This window comes from Natator depressus, chromosome 9 (assembly GCF_965152275.1).
Source record: "Natator depressus isolate rNatDep1 chromosome 9, rNatDep2.hap1, whole genome shotgun sequence".
In the NCBI taxonomy this organism is placed as follows: domain Eukaryota; kingdom Metazoa; phylum Chordata; order Testudines; family Cheloniidae; genus Natator; species Natator depressus.
The window spans coordinates 54,801,154-54,818,214 of NC_134242.1; the positions used below are offsets into that span (position 1 = coordinate 54,801,154).

Here is a 17,061-nt window from a genome sequence, read left to right on the forward strand (position 1 = left end):
GAGTCTCTCTTTTAGCTGTGAAGGCAAATCTATTGACTATAATGCAAGCAAAGCGCTCCTCCCCTTCAGCCTAAGAAAAAGGCTGACCACAGGAGAGGGGAAGGAATTGCACCCTGGTTCCATGAAGAGAAACATGCTCCCAGGTGGTTATGAAAAAAAGAAAACCAAGAACTCTCTCCCCACCTCAGATGCTTTCCTTCTTTTCTTATTATCTCCTTCAGCAAAACAGCTGGTTTACCAAAGAAGCTGGGTTAAAGGAATACTGTCAACTTAGAAATCATCTTTCAGACTGACATTTTTCTACCTACTATTGTTACAAGCATTCCATAAGATTTCTATACTGAAAGAGATTAGGGAAGTATTTCTGTCTATTTCACATTTTTTATCTTGAGCATTTGACAGCACTTTATGTGCAGTCAGCTTCAGTATTTCCCATGGTCCCTTGTTTGTGTGGATCTCACACCCAGCAACAGCAAGAGAACACACAATTGGCAGAGGTATGTAGTATCTGAAACCATTCATTCATCTTCTTGAAGTTGACCATGTCCCTAAAGTCAGGAGAACCACATGGGTAAAGACAAATGATAGAAAGGAAAAGCCAGTCGTAGGATAGGAGATGTACATGCATTTCAGGCTATAAGTGAAGTAAAATAACTAATTCTTACTATAGGTTAGAAACACCTGCATGAAGCAGCATAAACCAGAAGTGAAAAAACATATCTAATCTTAACAGATTTGAATACTCAAAACACTTATACCTGCCTTGCTCCAAAAAGATGAAAGGAAACTGAAGACATATTGGACATCTGAGTCCCTCTCCACAACCAACACAAGACTTGGGTGGGAGGCTGGCTTCTCCTGCTGTATTCCTGTGAGACAGTTTTGATTCTTGTATCAAAAGTGTTACTGCCTAAATTATTGGCAAGTTCATGACACTATTCCAGTATGATTACATTGTTAAAAGAACCTGAGTATTTTCAAGACAGAAATCAGCTTTTCTCTTTATGATGCCCATGATCTTCTTTTCCTAGGGTGCACTGTCCCTTTATGGAACAAAGTGAGTCACTGCAAGTAACATTTTCAGATGTGCACAGTGCATCTAAATCCTAAGTTAAAAAGTCATTGAGGCAGCAAGTCAACAGAATGTAGGCTCCTAAGTGACACCTGAAAATAGAACTCTGGGTAAAATTTTCAAAAGCACACAAGAAATAAAATGGACCATTTCGGTTATGCCTAATCAGTTCTATATAAGAGCTAAAGAATTACAGAGTAAAAAATCCCAATCAAAGGAAAGCAGCATGGTTGGATTGCCTCAGATAGTTCAACTAGAACAGAGCTTTCCAGTCTCCAAGATGTATGCAGAACAAGACAGAAGAGAGGAGCAGCTGCTCCCTTTCTAGGCTGGTTTCTGACCTCATCACTAGAGATGGGACTGGTCAACAACAAATGAGTGAGTGTGCAAGGAAGAGGATGTGGAAAAGACTAAGCCATTCCCTACCACTCCAGATCTTGCCTAGCAGATATTACAGGTACTCTCTTTTTCTCCAAAAATATGTGCATTCCTTCTATCTGCCCTTTACTCATTTCTATGCAACACGACTGGGTTGTCTCAGTTGTATCTAGCCAACTATTACTGGATCCCCATCTACTTTCACCACATAGAGTAGATGGTAATTTTGCTTCTACTATACATTTTGCAGTCGTGCCTACCCGGATTCGATTGGATCCCAGCTCTAACATCTGTAATTGCTGTAAGTTGCTCAGGTTCTCAATTTTGCCGATTTTATTGTTGACCAGGAAGAGTTTTTTAAGCTGGGTGAGCCGGTCTAGTCCTTCAATGTGTCGCAGCAAGTTAAAAGAGATATCCAGGATCCTGCCATAAGCAAAGCAAATAAAGACCTCATCAATCCAAGGCAAAAGCAAAGGGAGTCCATGGAAAGGGCACTTGCATACGGGGGAGGATCTAAAATAAATTTCCCATCACCTATGGAGCTCAAGCACTTTGTTAGCACACTAAGCTACAGGGAGTCAGAAATAGCATTTGTTTACCATACAGGAGATTAAATACATGCTTAAAACAGGGTCTGAAGAAAAAAAACAAAGAATTGGCACTAGTTTTACTTCACCACCTGAACCCAACCCAACAGTGGCACTTCAGCCTCCAATTTTAAAAATACTATTACAACATGCTTTTCCCAGCATGTCCCTATGGAAATTCCCTCTGAAAAGCACCAGATCAAAACCTCCCTTAAGCACTAGACAATCACTACTAGTGGAGGCATTTGTGTACTCAGTCTAAATTAAGGTGAATTTCAGTATCCCCAACAATTTATCACCTCTTGCAAGGCCTCATGTCCTCTAGCCAGGAGGACAGTACAGAATTCAGCTGCTTGGAGGAAGGATGAGCTTGTGGTTAGGATACTTGACTGGGATTCAGTTCCCTGCTATAGACTTCCACTGTGACCTTGAGCAAGTCACTGTATAATGGGGATAGCAATACTTTCTTTCCGCGACCTTGTCTGCCTTGCTTAGTTAGACTGGAAGCTCTTCACAGGGCTTTATACAGGGCTCTGCACAATGGGCTTCTGATCTCACTCAGGGCCAATAGCTGCTCCTATAATGCAAATTCTAGTTACAGTGGTCACCACAGAACAATGGGAGGCTACACTCCTCTTCTCTGGGGTAGAAGTCCACTGCTGCCACGCAGCACTCCAGCCACACATCTACAGTACATTTAATTTTTGGTTTTAACAAAAAACTGTCCCTGATCACCTCCAGAGTAATGAAACCAGCTTACAGCAAGACCTAAATCCCAATGAACACAAGACGTTGTCCTGCATGTAGCACCCATGTGAATCTCCACAAGCAGAGAGTGCAGCTTGTGTAATTAAGGTTTTGGTTTTTTTAAAAAAATGCCTAATGATATATTTTGTTTGACAACCACTTCATAGAAAGCCTGCAGACTGGCAGCCTCATTTATCACATCACCACCCAGTCCTGGTCATTCCCTCCTCACTGGATACTCACTCAAGGTCTGTCAGGGCCTCTAAGTTCTCAATCTTCCGGATCTGATTGTCATAGAGATCCAGTTCTCTGAGAGTCTGCAACTGTTCCAGGTTCTCGATGCACTTAACCAAATTCTGACGCAGACACAGAGTCTGAGTATTGGGGAGAAGTTAAAAAAAGCCACAACAAAGTGAGAAAAACCCCACGAGAAAAAAAAATGCATCTGAAAAAGACAATATGCACCCCTTCTTTGGGGTTACCATCAGACTCCATTTTATAGTTCACCCCCATTACCATGAGGAGGAGGAAATGTCAATCCAGTTTCTTTAAGGACAAGAGAAGCACAGCCATGCCAGGTATAGGGTGAGGAAGGAGCACATGGAACTGATGCTATGGCTAGCCTATTAACTAAAGGCCCAATTCTGCTCCCCCTGAAGTCAATAGGAATTTAGTCATGGACTTCAAGGATTGCAGGCTTCAGCTCAAAGGGAGTCATGTTCTAGAAGCAGGGAGGAACCTGGTTCCCATTATCTTGTTGAAAGGATTCTGTTATGCCACAGACTTGCACAGCAAGGACAGGACATTCTGGCTGAAAGGATGGACCATCACACAGGAAGAATCCTTGCAATGCTGAGAAAAGCTATACAGTCAATACATTTTTCTACAGAATTTTGCTTCTCTAGTTTTGTTAATAGCAGACTTGCTGGAGCTAGTTACTCTTCAAATTGGGGTTCGGCATCACAGTTTGCTGGTCCAAAGACCAAAGAACTTACTTGCAACTTACTAGTCTCTCAACAAAGGCGTATTTCATGTTTCAGCCTATCATAGAGCATGCTATAGTCTCAAAATGCACAACAGTGATTTTGAGAAAGCCCTCAAAAGTTATTGTTATGGCAGATGTCACCAGGTCACACTGTTAAAGTCTTCCAAGTTTGATAGCGTGCAAGCAAGTTTTTAGTCTTGGAAGGAATGCTTGTAGTGGTGTTAGGTTTTGGCTGTGCAAGGTTCTGTGTTGAGGCAGCTTTGAGAGGAGAGGGAGTTGTAGAAGTAGCAGGAGAGATTGCTCTCTGCCTCAGTTTCAAATCTTGAAGCAGAGTTTGTGCTGAGCTGAGATTCCTGAAAGAAGGGAGTTGCCTGCACCTCTGTTCCAGGACTGGCATGTAGGTGTAAATAAAGCGAGTTACACTCGGAATAAACCTAGATTCCACGTCACTGATTTCTCCTCCTCTGGGAAGCAAATTTACAAGGCCCTGACATCTGCTACTGCTTGGCAGAGGAGCAGTTACATTCTTCACAGACACACATCTTAAAAGGTTATTGCTCATTAGAATCTCTGCTGGTTCCCAGCCAGAGAAAGACTCATCATACTGGTTGGCTTACAGATAAATGACATAAGAGTTGCAGCTCCTAGAGTTGCTTGTACCTTGATGCTCACCATTCCTTCTGAGTCTCACCTTCACTTTCTTGAGCACTTCAAATCCCTCAATCTTTCCAATTCGGAAATGATTCAGGTCAACATCCTAAAGAGAATCATAGAATATCAGGGTTGGAAGGGACCTCAGGAGGTCATCTAGTCCAACCCGCAGCTCAAAGCAGGACCAATCCCCAATTTTTGCCCCAGATCCCTAAATGGTTCCCTCAAGGATTGAACTCACAACCCTGGGTTTAGCAGGCCAATGCTCAAACCACTGAGCTATCCCCCCCCAGAGAAGACTCAGACTCATCCACTGACTGTTTAGGGTTGAAGGTTTGTTTCATGATAGTGTCTTCCAAGTCCAGAGTGCAAATGCTGCTTGTGCATTGCCTTGAAAGGGAGACTGTAGGTTCATAGAGTACATAGACCTCAATAAGACCCCTTCTTAAAAATCTTGCAAAACTCTGGTCTTGTGTGCCATTAAATATGAGGGGGAGCTTGGGTTTGTTGCCCAAGATGGCATGTGTCATAAATATAGAGGGAAGGGTAACAACCTTTATGTATGCAGTAACATCAAATCCCTCCTGGCCAGAGGTACAGAATCACTTTCCTGTAAGGGGTTAATCAGTTCAATTAACCTAGTTGGCACCTGACCAGAAGGACCAATGGGGAAAGAAGATACTTTCAAATCGGGGGGGGGGTGGGGGGGGTGTGTGTTTGGTGCTCTTTTTTTTGTTCTCTCTCGGGACAAAGAGAGACCAAGCAGGTAACCCAGCTCCTACTGAAATGATACATCTAAAATTACAGAAATTGTAAGTAATAGCAAGGAAATGCATTAGATTATCTTTTGTTTTAGCGTGTGAATTTTCCCTATGCTAAGAGGGAGGTTTATTCCTATCTTTGTAACTTTGAAGTTGAGCCTAGAGGGGAATCCTCTGTGTTTTAAATCTTATTACCCTGTAAAATTACTTTCCATCCTGATTTTACAGAGATGCTTCTTTTACTTTTTTCTTTATAATAAAGTTCTTCTTTTAAGAACCTCATTGATTTTAGTGTCCTAAACATAAAGGGTCTGGTCTGTACTTTTATTAAAGGCAACTGGTTGGTATATTATTCTCAAGCCTCCCCAGGAAAGGAGGTGAAGGGGCTTGGGGGAATATTTTGGGGAAATAGAAACTCCAAGGGTCCTTTTCCTGAATCTTTGTCTAAATCGCTTGGTGGTGGCAGCAATACCGTCCAAGGACAAGGAAAGGAATTTGTGCCTTGGGGAAGTTTTTAACCCAAAACTGGTAGAAATAAGCTTAGGGGGTCTTTCATGCGGGTCCCCACATCTGTATCCCAGAGTTCAGAGTGGGGAGGGAACCCTGACAGCATGTCTGCCTACAGCTGAAAAAGTCTGAACTAGAGAATATTTTAGTGGTTATATCAACCTGCGTTCATTTAACAGAAGGGAAGTTTTTTGGGTGAGTTTTGTTCTTATGCAGATAAAATGCTAATTCTATTGGCTAGAACCAGGTACTGCACAGGCTTCCCATACATACCTTTCTAGTGTTACCTCAATCCCAACTAGAGCATCCTTTTCTATTCCAGTCCTGGGCCTCTGCTAGCAGAAATTGCCAATTGTGTCTAATTATTTGGTGGTTTTGGGACTACAGGTGTAAATAGGTGAACAGCTAATACATTTACCATCTGTGCTGCCTAGCTCCTGCTGTTCAGTTTTTGCCAGAGAAACATACAAACAAAATGTAAATACAACACCTGCCAAAGTTCAGCACGTTGCTCTGTAAACAGTCTCTCACAATTCGTTTATCTGACAGGCTGGGTGGATAACTTCCTATGTGTGCTGACAGAATAAAGTTTTGCAACAGCAAGGAGATCTTTAAAGACAGTCTAACAAATGCTTACAACCTGTTGCTTGATGTTTATACTATCTCTGCTTTAAAATGACTTTGTCCTAATATCCCAAGTTGTTACAAAAAGATTCCAGCTATTGATTTAAAAAGTACTTCTTTGCTTCTGACTGTAAAACTCAGATTCAATTTTGGGGAGATCTGGACAGCCAACACTTCCGGAAGAATTATTCCTCTTGTCCAAGGTTCAGATACTTTCTCATAGAACTAGTCATCCTTTGCCTACCTTTCCTTCTTTAAATAAGTCCAATACGAGTAAAACCAGCATTACCTCAGCTTCCGGGTCCAGGTTAATTGTCTCCATATCCACTGGTGTCTCTGCCTCTCCTGCAGAAGAATGAGAACATAAAGTATAAACTCATGTTATACATCAACTGAAGGAAAGGCTGCAGTGCTTCTCCACTGAGCGGGGAGGTGCAGGAGTAAATGCTCCTTAGGCAATGTAGGAAGGTGAGAAAGATACTGCTTTGAGTCTCTGCTGCACTGGACAGAAGCTGCAGGTACATGAACAGGGGAGGGATAGCTCAGTGGTTTGAGCAGTGGCCTGCTAAACCCAGGGTTGTGAGTTCAATCCTTGAGGGGGCCATTTAGGGATCTGGGGCAAAAACCGGGGATTGGTCCTGCTTTGAGGACTAGATGACCTCGTGAGGTCCCTTCCAACCCTGATATTCTATGAACACTGTCCATCTAGTTGAGAATGCAAAAATCACTAACAATAGAATTTCATGCACAGTGCAGAAAATAATTATAATTCTCCAGCCTAGCTCTAGTGAAGCTGGTAAATGCTGCTGACTCAACAGCCAGGTATGATGGGGCTCTTTGCTGAAGTAGTGACTAATACTGAGATGCCAGGTTTTAGCAGGACTGTTGATTTTTCAGCTACCCTGACATTTAGCTGATTTACTCCTGCACATTCTCCATCTTCCCTTGTAAACAGTCACAGTTGCTGAAATAACTGCTCTCCTCAGATAACTCAGTACAATGCTCCCAGGGGAAAAACTAGCACACACAGGTTGTCTGGTGGAAACACATTGACCTGCATGTTCAACTACCTGAAGAATTCCACCCTTATTGGAATACTGAAAGCATAAGTTACTAGTTTGCATGCCTTCTTGAATGGTTTTTCCTTTTTGTTTAAATGAGCTCACCAATATTTTAGAATGCAGCATTTGTTATGCTGGGTATGTTGTTCTGGGAAATGCTCTTACATCTCTGGAACACAGCCCAGTATTTTCATGCACTTCTAGCACAGCATTAGAGGGAGAGGTATTTAGTGGAGAGATTCATGTTGAATAATTCATGTGTGTTTCCCATTTGGTGAAGAGGGTGGGCTGGGTGTATCAATTTCAGTATAGGATTTCAAAAGACAGATATACAACATATGAACAGATAACATTTCAAACCTATGGTCCCCTTATGCTGAAGGGGACCTACAGGAATTGTTAACTACCGCTGAGCACACGGACTTTGGATTAATCCTTGCAACGCTTTATGCAATCTCACTCCATTAGCCCCTTCAGTAATACCTGATCTTATTTGTATTTTGATTCAGTCAAACATCCATTCAAATGACTAATATCCAACTACACTGGACAAGTGCATTTCCTAGACATACCTGACACACCCTCCAGCACTGAAGGGATTCATGGTACAGAATTCAAATTCAATAGAGTCTAGCAGACAGATTTGCTAATATTCTCAAATTCTGTATTCTACTATTGCCCCTATTTCATCAATTCAGAATGGGAGGACTGACTGACTCAGGGGAATTGGTGAGTGATATGAAGCGTTTGACCTCTATCTTTCTAATTTGAATACAACATAAATCAGCAGTGACCCCAGCTTGTAGACTTCTGATGTGAAACAAGCTTGTGGTTTGGGAGCTGAGTGGCATCACAAAAAACTCGGCCACAACTGACACCAATCGATATGCTGGTTGGCAGCCTCAGCAGATGCCAAAGGATGAATTATCCTGTGATCCTTCCAGGCAATCCTTTCTTGTTTGGGTTGAAACACCTTGTTAGAGCCTTGTGGAGAAGCGTGCTCTGCCACTGCCAAAGCTGTACACGTTCTATGGATGACTAGGGTAAAAAAGGGTGCCAAACTGCCAACAGACTCAGCCCAAACAAATTATGCTGCAACAAACAGCCCAATTTAATTTGCAGCCAGCCAACTACAGAATTGCAGGGCAAGACAGGAACAACAATTATTTGAGATCTCACTTGAAACTAACACATTCTTCTTGTATTAAGAAGTATAAAGAGCCTGTTGCAGGGCACAAGGTACGGGAGGCCACTTCACTGTATCTCCAGAATTCTCCAATGACAACATTACCAAAGCAATACAGCTGGTAGATCATTGTGATTAACAAACACGAATATTATTCACAAACTTACTGTGCTCTGTTCCTTCCCATATGACATGACAAGCTCCCTCAGGATCACCTCAGTACTGACTGTTCACACGTGCTTCCGTTGGTGGCAATGAGTTAATACAATACTACTTTAACTGGCGAGCCATGATTGGAAGGCTCAATTTAAGTGCACTAAACAGACATTAATAAAACCCCTCAAAAATCCCTGTACTGTCACCATTTGACATTTGGGTAAAATAAACCACAGCCAGGTTAGATGGTTTACTCAAGGTCACATGCAAATTCTGTGGCAGAACCAGGAACCGAAACCACATCTGACCCCCAGTCGTGTGCTTAATGGAGCTTCTTAATGACAAAGGTTGCCCTTCCCAGAACACTATGCTAACACCATGTGTATAAATAAAGATTTCATTGGGAAGAACATGGCTGCCCACCTGATTTCGCTACTCATACATAATTCATGTTATCCCAAACAAGTGCCAATAAAACTTGTCACCACACTAGCATTTATCTTATGGCAGGGGTTCTCAACCTTTTTCTTGCTAAGGCCCCCCTCAACATGCTAATAAAACATCAGGGCCCGGCGGGGGCTCAAGCACAGCCGGGTCCAGGGAGGGAGCACTACCTCCACCCCCTGACTCACTCAAGAGGCCACTCAGCCTGTCTGGGCTGTGGGGGGATGCAACAAAAAAATATAACTCAAAGGGGGAACTCAGTTGAAAAAGTTTGAAAATCGCTCAGGATGTTGGCAGGGGGTAGCTAGGGCTGTGTACAGGTGGGATGGTCTTCCGGTGCTGTTCCTGGCTTGGGATGCTTGAAGGGAGCGTGCTGGCATCAGCCCTGTGCCCAGCGGAGAGCGGGGGAGGAAGCGCTGGCTTCAGCCCTGCGCCACTCCCAGCTTGGGGGTGGACGGGGGGAGCCGCCAGCTTCAGCCCCGCAGCACTCCCGGCTTGAGGGGGATGGGCCAGGGGCGCCAGCTTCAGCCCTGTGACGCTCCCGGCTTGAGGGTGGGAGAAAGAGGGGGCGCCGGCTTCAGCCTCGCAACGCTCCCGGCTTGGGAAGGGTAGCCCCCCCCCACTGGCTTCAGCCCTGCAACCTTGGGGGCGGGGTGGGAGGGGCACCGGCCTCAGCCCTGCGACTCTCCCAGATTTGGGGGGGGGGCGGGGGGGGCACCAGCTTCAGCCCCACACCACTCCCAGCTTTGGGGGGGGAGGGGGGCTGTCACGCCAGCTTCAGCCCCACGACGGTTCCAGCTGGGGGGGGGGGGGAGGAGAGAGGGTGCCAGCTTCAGCCCCACGACGCTCCCGGCTTGGGGGCGGGGGGAGAGGGGGTGCTGGCTTCAGCCCTGTGACGCTTCGGGCTTCAGCACTGGGGCTCGGGGCACCAGGTTTCAGCCATGGGGCTCCGCAGCCCCCCTGAAAGAGATCACGGACCACTAGAGGGTTGTGGACCCCTGGTTGAGAACTGCTGGATATGGCACGTTAGAGACAATCTTTAGAATTCCTAAATGTTACTTAGGTTTGGGATTAACATGTCATGTTAAACATATTCCTGTATGTTCTGTATCTATCTGCTTGCAAAATTGGGTTGCCTTAGTTACTTTAAGTCCTGCTATTTAAAGCAATCCAGCTTTAGAGCCAGAGCAAGAGTTATCAATACATAAATAAGCCAGATAAAATGTTTCAAGAGTAGTTTTCTAAAGGAGACAGCAAGAAACCCTCTCATTCCCTCCTCCTTCTACTCTCCTCGCCTACAAGCATTCATCCCCATTGTAGTTACAGCAAAGAAGCTGTACACGACCTACTTTCCCATGGGTTGAGAGAGACAGAGTGGGCTGGAAGAACCACTGTGCAACTGGAGAAGTTGGGGGACTTTTTAGCTACCACAAATAGAAAAGGGAAATTATAAATAAAGACAGATTGCCATTAAATAAATAAATAAATCCACAATCTTCTAACAGGGTTGGTATTTTTTAAATAGTCCAGGCAGACAGCACATGAGAAGTCCTAAGGTGCCAAATAAATATAAATAGTGTATTTCATAGTTGTCATAATCACATGTGAATATATATCCACTGTAACAACCTACAGACATGCAATTTAAAACCGAATACACAAAAGTCAGGAAATATAAAATAGTTAAGGTTTATATAGCAACGCTGACTCCGCCCTCACCACCACATTCCATATCCTACATATTAAGATGGGTTACACATTTACTAGTCTAACCACACATGTCTATATACGTGCAACACAGGTGACATAACATTGCTATAGGAACCTTAAATTGTATTTTGACTCTGGAAAGTAATAAAAACAGTACTAACAGATCTACTTCCTACGGGTAGTCTGTAATCTTCTTATTTCTCTAACAAAAATAAGTTTTTACTGCTCTTTACTCCTGTTAGCACTTTAAATCCAATACTGGCTCCTGCATCATCACCAGAACTATTATGTTCTGATTGCAGAATCTTTTGATATCTGTGGTGGTACTGGAGCTAGAAAGAACCCTGTTTGATTTTCAGAATCAATGCACTAGATAGAAAAATAACAGGTTTTTACTTGTAAACTGAGCAAAAGTGATATAGCATCACTAACAGGCATCAAACACATACCCCTATACTGGTATTTTTACAGTTATTGCTAAGATTAGAACTGCACTTTAACTTATGTGTATTAAAATATGCTAATATTGGTTTAGCACAATTTTTTTAAATTTTTTTTAATATTCTGAGAAAAAAATAAAAAAATTCTCCAACTCTGCAGAGTTGTGCAACTTCACTGATTGCAAGGTACAAAACTCTACAGAGTCCATATGTAGGTTTTTTCTGTAAGATTGAGTTCCACATTACAAAACTACGGTTTTATATAAGTCCACAGTACCACAGGCACTTGTAATTACAAACATAACTGCACTTTTCTTTAACTGTAAATGCATGAAAAAAATACTAGATTACTTACAACTAAGTTACTTAAAACACATATGCTATTCCTTAGAGAACTGATTGCATGTGAAATCTGAAATCTCAGCCATTTGATCTATCCATGTTTAAATTTACCTTTCAGCTGTGTAACTCAGAAACTGGTTGGCTGGATTTAACTACAAATATTTTTATTTTTTAACTGATAGCTTTGGATGAAAAGATGAAATCTAGATGGAAACATTAAATAAGCTCCAAATTTATACTGTCCATCCAATCTAAACCTTGTCTCCTTGTTTTGCTCTGTAATGGAAATATGCTGCTTTATATATACTGTTTATTAATTGTGTAATAAAGATGTCCAAAGAAACACAAACATAAAATCTACTCCCAGGGTACATTTAAGCTATGTCAGTTCTATATACACTCATAATGTACTGTGTTGGTAGAGAAGAATTTTATGAAGGATTGATCTGTTTGGCGTTATCAAATACGTTGATTATAAAAGTAGGGCTTCTGATTTATGGTTTTAACCAATAAATACTGATAAACGACTCCCGATACTACAAAAAAAATCAGTGTATATCCAATTAAAATCAGAAACACACTGGAAATGGTTACTTATATCTATGGGTTTGTCTACATGTGGACTATTGGGGGTGTGATTTCTAACAAGCACTAAAGCGTTGCAAGTATTATAGCAGGGATAGTCAATTATTTTTTATCAAGGTCCAAATTTCTTGGTCAAGGTATAGTCAAAGTCCAAACTGCCACACAGCTACTCTCTCCAAACTCTCCGATTGCTTGTCAGCTCTCCGCCTGCCCTGCCAGGAGAGTAAGGTGACTTTATTTTCCTAAACTGAAAACAGGAAGCAAGGGGCTGGCCTGAGCCACCTGGCATTGCCGCTCCTCCACACATAAACACAAAAATGTTCCTCTGTGCCCCGAATTGAGCCAAGTAGCAGAGATGGGGCAGACAGTAAGAGGAATGGGTATGGACTGGGATCTGGGCAGTAAAGCAGTGTGTGACTGTGCGAGAGTACTTTTGAGTTTGGAGCCAGGAGGTGAAGCTGTTGGACTGTGATCTAGCTAGTGGTGCAATACCTTTTTGGGGGCTAGGATAGCAGAGGGGCAGGAAGGAGGCAGGAAGTGAGAGGGGCAAAGTAGACTCCAGATAGCAGCCCTGGTGAGATGTGGGGAAGCTGGGATGTGGCGGAAGCAGGTGACTGGAAACGGACTGGGAGGAAAAGAGTGGGGTAGGGGACTCGGGGGGGGCGGGGGGCTGGAGAGGACTTCAGGGACTGACCCCGAAAGATGGGGGCGGGAAAAAGGAGAGGGAGGTCATAAGGCCAGGGTGGAGGCTCCAGAGACCACTCAGGGTCGGGGAGGGCAAAAGGCTGGGGTGGGGACTCCAGGAACCACTTGAGGGTGGGAGACACAAGAGTGGGGGGCCTCCGGGAACTATCTGGAGCACAAGCAGGGCTCCGCTTGCCTCCAGCTCAGCTTCAGTTTGCACATAGAGGCAACATGTAGCTGTGGCTAGTGGAGGGGGGCACAAATGAAAGTTCGGGGGGGGGGGGGGGTCACGTACCCCCCTCTCCACCCCCGGATTTCTCAAGACACCCAAAAGCGAGGAGGCAGTACTTCCCCTGGCAGCAGGACTCTCCGGGAGCATGGTTGCTGGCTGAGCTCCTCCCCACTAGGTTCACCTATTGGGCTGCTTAGCATTCCCTGCCTTTCACCTGCAGATGCTCTGCAAAGCAGGCAGCAGTGCTGAGACTCCAGCGAAAGCAAGGGGGGATGGGGGGGGAAGAGAAGAGGAGGAGAGGGGAGGAGCTCAACCAGCTCCCCTGCTCCCTCCCTGCATTGCACCAACACAGGGAGAGTGCTGCCTCCTCGCTTCTGGACATACCCTCCAGGGGCATCCGGAACAATCTGGGGGAGCTGTAGCTGTAGCTCACGAAAGCTTATGCTCAAATAAATTTGTTAGTCTCTAAGGTGCCACAAGTACTCCTTTTCTTTTTGTAAAGCATCTGGCAGTCCACATTTGGACTGCAGTCTGCCTATTGACTACCCCTGCACTACAGTATGTCCTACTGTAATTAATAATGTATAATATATGTAACTTATTTCAGATATACAAAGAAAAAGCTCCCAAACCCTCCAATTTTTGGACATACATAAATTCAAAAATTGTTAAAAATAACCTGCAATATATTAAATTAATAAACTCCTAAAAACAAAAGCCCTAATTATAAGGTGCTGAAGGTTTATGTAAATTGTACAGCAGTTCCCATATGTACTTTTTACAGTGACTAATGCAGAGTTATAGTATATTGGAATGGATCCTTTAAATGGGACATGGGATTTTAAACTTCCCTAATAATTTGCTATTTTGACCTAACTATACCTTTGCAAATTTTAAAGGGCAATATTAAGATTCGGTGGTTTCTATAACTAGTGATGTGTTAGTCAGAGAGGAAGGATTATATGGCAATGGAGAACTGGCTGGAACCCCTAATTTTAAAAAAAGTGTGTGTAGAATTTCTACCCAAAAAAGTGTAACTGTGTTTCTGAGCATTATCTGGACGTCACTAAAACACTTCAGCCTGTAACTCTTTCTTGACTAAGTTTTTATTGGAGAATTTCCCTCCTTTTTAAAAAAAGGAAGTCCCAAAAATTTAAATGATATTGGCATATGAGATCTGCACAAAGGGATCTGCTCGGACAGATCTTAAATAGACCGCTAAACAAGACCTACTCTCCTGCACAGCCATCAGGACAACTAAAGCCTCTAAGCACTATTACAAACAATAAAATAATAATGGTGCTAGTTTTGAGCACAGAGGATTCCAGAGAGGAGCAAAAATAGGACTTTAAAATGAGCAATGCCTGCAACCTCTTCACAGTAAAAATAATAATGAAGTACATCAGAAAAATCCTATTCTCTTTGATACCGTAAACTCTTTGAATATTTTAAAGTCAAACATGTTTGCAGATAAATAAAAACAAAGATACTACAAAAGACCAGCATTAAAGTGAATCTAAAAAAAATAGATCCATAGAGCAGATGTAATTAATTAACTAAAATATAATACATGATCAGAGTAACTGCAAAATTGGGAATGGTACAAACATTTTATTACACATGGCATTAAGAAGTCCATCCTTAAAATGATGATTAGGGTCGAACAGGTACCTGTTAAATTCTCCCCATTCTGCTCATCTCTCAGGCTCTGCTGACTGAGGTCTGTTACTATGCAACCTGCTTGCTTCTTCCCTTCTTCATCTCCTGACTCTTCTGACTCTACCCGCCTGTCAACTGTGCAAGATACATAACAGCAGGGTTAGGCTACTTTCAGAAAACAGTAGCAGCAAGCACATACAATAACCAAGAGTCACATAAACCTCTATGAGGTTAGTAGAGATCCTAAAATTTACTAAATTAAAGGTTTAGTCTTAAATAAAAGTCCTCTTACCCCTTGTTTTTACTTTGATTTTTGAAGCACTTTTTCCTCCCTTCACCTCTTCCTAAACCAACAATCTGGGAAGAAGACTGGAGGAAAAAGGAAATTTCTTAGATCAATGGAATGCAAATCCAAAGATTAAGATGATGGAATTAGAACTGTGACATTTAAAGATAATTTACAATGGTGATACTTTACAGACCAATATCACTAATGCCAGGTACTATAGTGGTAAAGGTTTCAAACCCTGTTGCAACCCACAAGGCCACCTCACCTCCCCAGCAACAACTCATAAGATCACTTCATAATTTCATTACATGCCTTCTTCAATTCAGTGTAAAGCAAAGGCCTCTTGTGCACTGAGGTTCATCTTGCTCAAAGGTTTGGACAGAACTTTATGTGACTGTGAATGACCTTAAATATGACATTATCCCATTTTGGGGGGAGAGAGTAGGGGAAAGATGATTCAATCGTAGTTACAAATAAGCTGTATTTCTATAGCACCTTTCATTTGATGATCAAAAGACACTGTATAGTGATTAATTAGCCTCCCAACACTCCCCATTTTACTAATAGCTTAGGTGATTCACAAAAAGGTCAAGCAACTTCACCAAGAACACCCAGACCCAGAAGTGCAGTAGGACCCAGTCCCCTTGCAAATCCCATATTTTAACCACTACACTATGCTCATCTCCAGTCCACAAGTGCAGGATCCCAAAATCCTTAACAAGCTTAGCCCTAACTCCTCCCAGTAGGAAACTAACACAAAGTACAGCTTCAAACCCCATCCTCAAGCCTGCTTTGGAATCGCTCTCCCGTTCGGCATCCCAGCCGTTCCCTTCTTGCCAGTCCACAGCTCTGCCTAGCCCCAGCTGCCCCCCGCTGCCAGCACCCCGGCAACAAGCCCTCTGCTCTCCGGGCACCATCACCCCAGGCAGACCCTGCCCCTCCAGCCAGCAGCCCCCTCCTTTCCCGTAGGCCCAACCCTGCTACCTCTCCCCTTGCCTAGCCGGGGTCGCTCCGCTTCGGGCCCGGGACTTCGGCCCAGCCCGACCGCACCCGGCAGGGAAGCTGGCCTGATACCCCAAGCATCGCCCCAGACCCCGGCTCCCCCCGCATTCCCAGCCCGGGCTGTCACCTCAGACACGGTCGCGCCGCTGCACAGGGCCGGCACCAGTCCCCGGCCCTCAGCTGCCTCCTTCCCCTTAGGCCCCGCTCGCCCCACGGGCCTCCCCCCAGCGACCCCCAGCCCTCGCCCCCTTTCGCTGGCTGCCCCGGGGGCCCAGCCCCGTCTACCCCCGACCGCAGGGCTGGCGTCCCCGGCTGCTGCGAACGAGCGGGACCAGGGGCTCGGATCAGCTCCCCCACACACGGCCGGGCTCTCACCCTCCATCATCTCCTGCAGCGGCCCTTCTCCTCTCTCCTCCGCCATGTCGCTTTTCCTGACCCCCGCCCACTCCCCGTCGCAGCAACGGACACAACCAATCAGCGGTGTGAGCGGGGCAAGGATTTCCGCCAATCAGCTCAACTGCTGTTTTCGCAGAGGCCTCCTAGTTACCCCAGGCGCATGTGTATAGTTTCCGCAGCCTCATGGGAGATGTAGTTCTCCGCTGGCTAGATTATAGAGACCCTGACAAGCGTGCTGAGAGGTGGAGATGGTGTCCACCCACGCTGCTTCATTGGAGGCGGCAGCAGCCTCAGCGCTAGCACTGCTGCAGGGTTCCGGCGGCTGCTTCTTCTGCCATTTGGCATATTAAAAAGGGATCAAAAGAATCTGACAAGAAAAATGTTGAGGCCAAATGGTGCATCAATTTACATCTTGTGCAGCTCCCTACTTTGCACGTTGATCAGTGGTGCTTTGCCTGAGGGCAAATGGTCTATTGATCCTTTGACCTACTGGGCTAATTGATCTCTTTTTCTGATTTTAAAGTTTTGTTTTATTTTACTCTATGGTGCTTATCTGATGGTTG

At 44.2% G+C, this 17,061-nt stretch overlaps 1 protein-coding gene across 3 annotated transcripts in view; it reads right to left on the bottom strand.

Moving 5' to 3' along the window:
* Positions 1-16,632, bottom strand: part of PPP1R7 (protein phosphatase 1 regulatory subunit 7) — a 29,435-nt gene extending 12,803 nt beyond the window's left edge. The window contains exons 1-8 of one of the 3 annotated variants that reach the window (XM_074964227.1): positions 16,478-16,540; positions 15,104-15,180; positions 14,824-14,946; positions 6,602-6,657; positions 4,461-4,526; positions 3,028-3,158; positions 1,711-1,873; positions 759-869 (exon numbers count right to left, since the gene is read on the bottom strand). In XM_074964227.1, coding sequence (XP_074820328.1) covers positions 759-869; positions 1,711-1,873; positions 3,028-3,158; positions 4,461-4,526; positions 6,602-6,634 — 504 coding nt within the window. In that variant the 5' untranslated portion in view covers positions 6,635-6,657; positions 14,824-14,946; positions 15,104-15,180; positions 16,478-16,540. Of the gene's footprint in view, positions 1-758; positions 870-1,710; positions 1,874-3,027; positions 3,159-4,460; positions 4,527-6,601; positions 6,658-14,823; positions 14,947-15,103; positions 15,181-16,477 lie in introns of all 3 variants that reach the window. The other 2 variants (XM_074964225.1, XM_074964226.1) reach the window with 2 other exon arrangements.
* Positions 16,633-17,061: the final 429 nt, after the last annotated feature.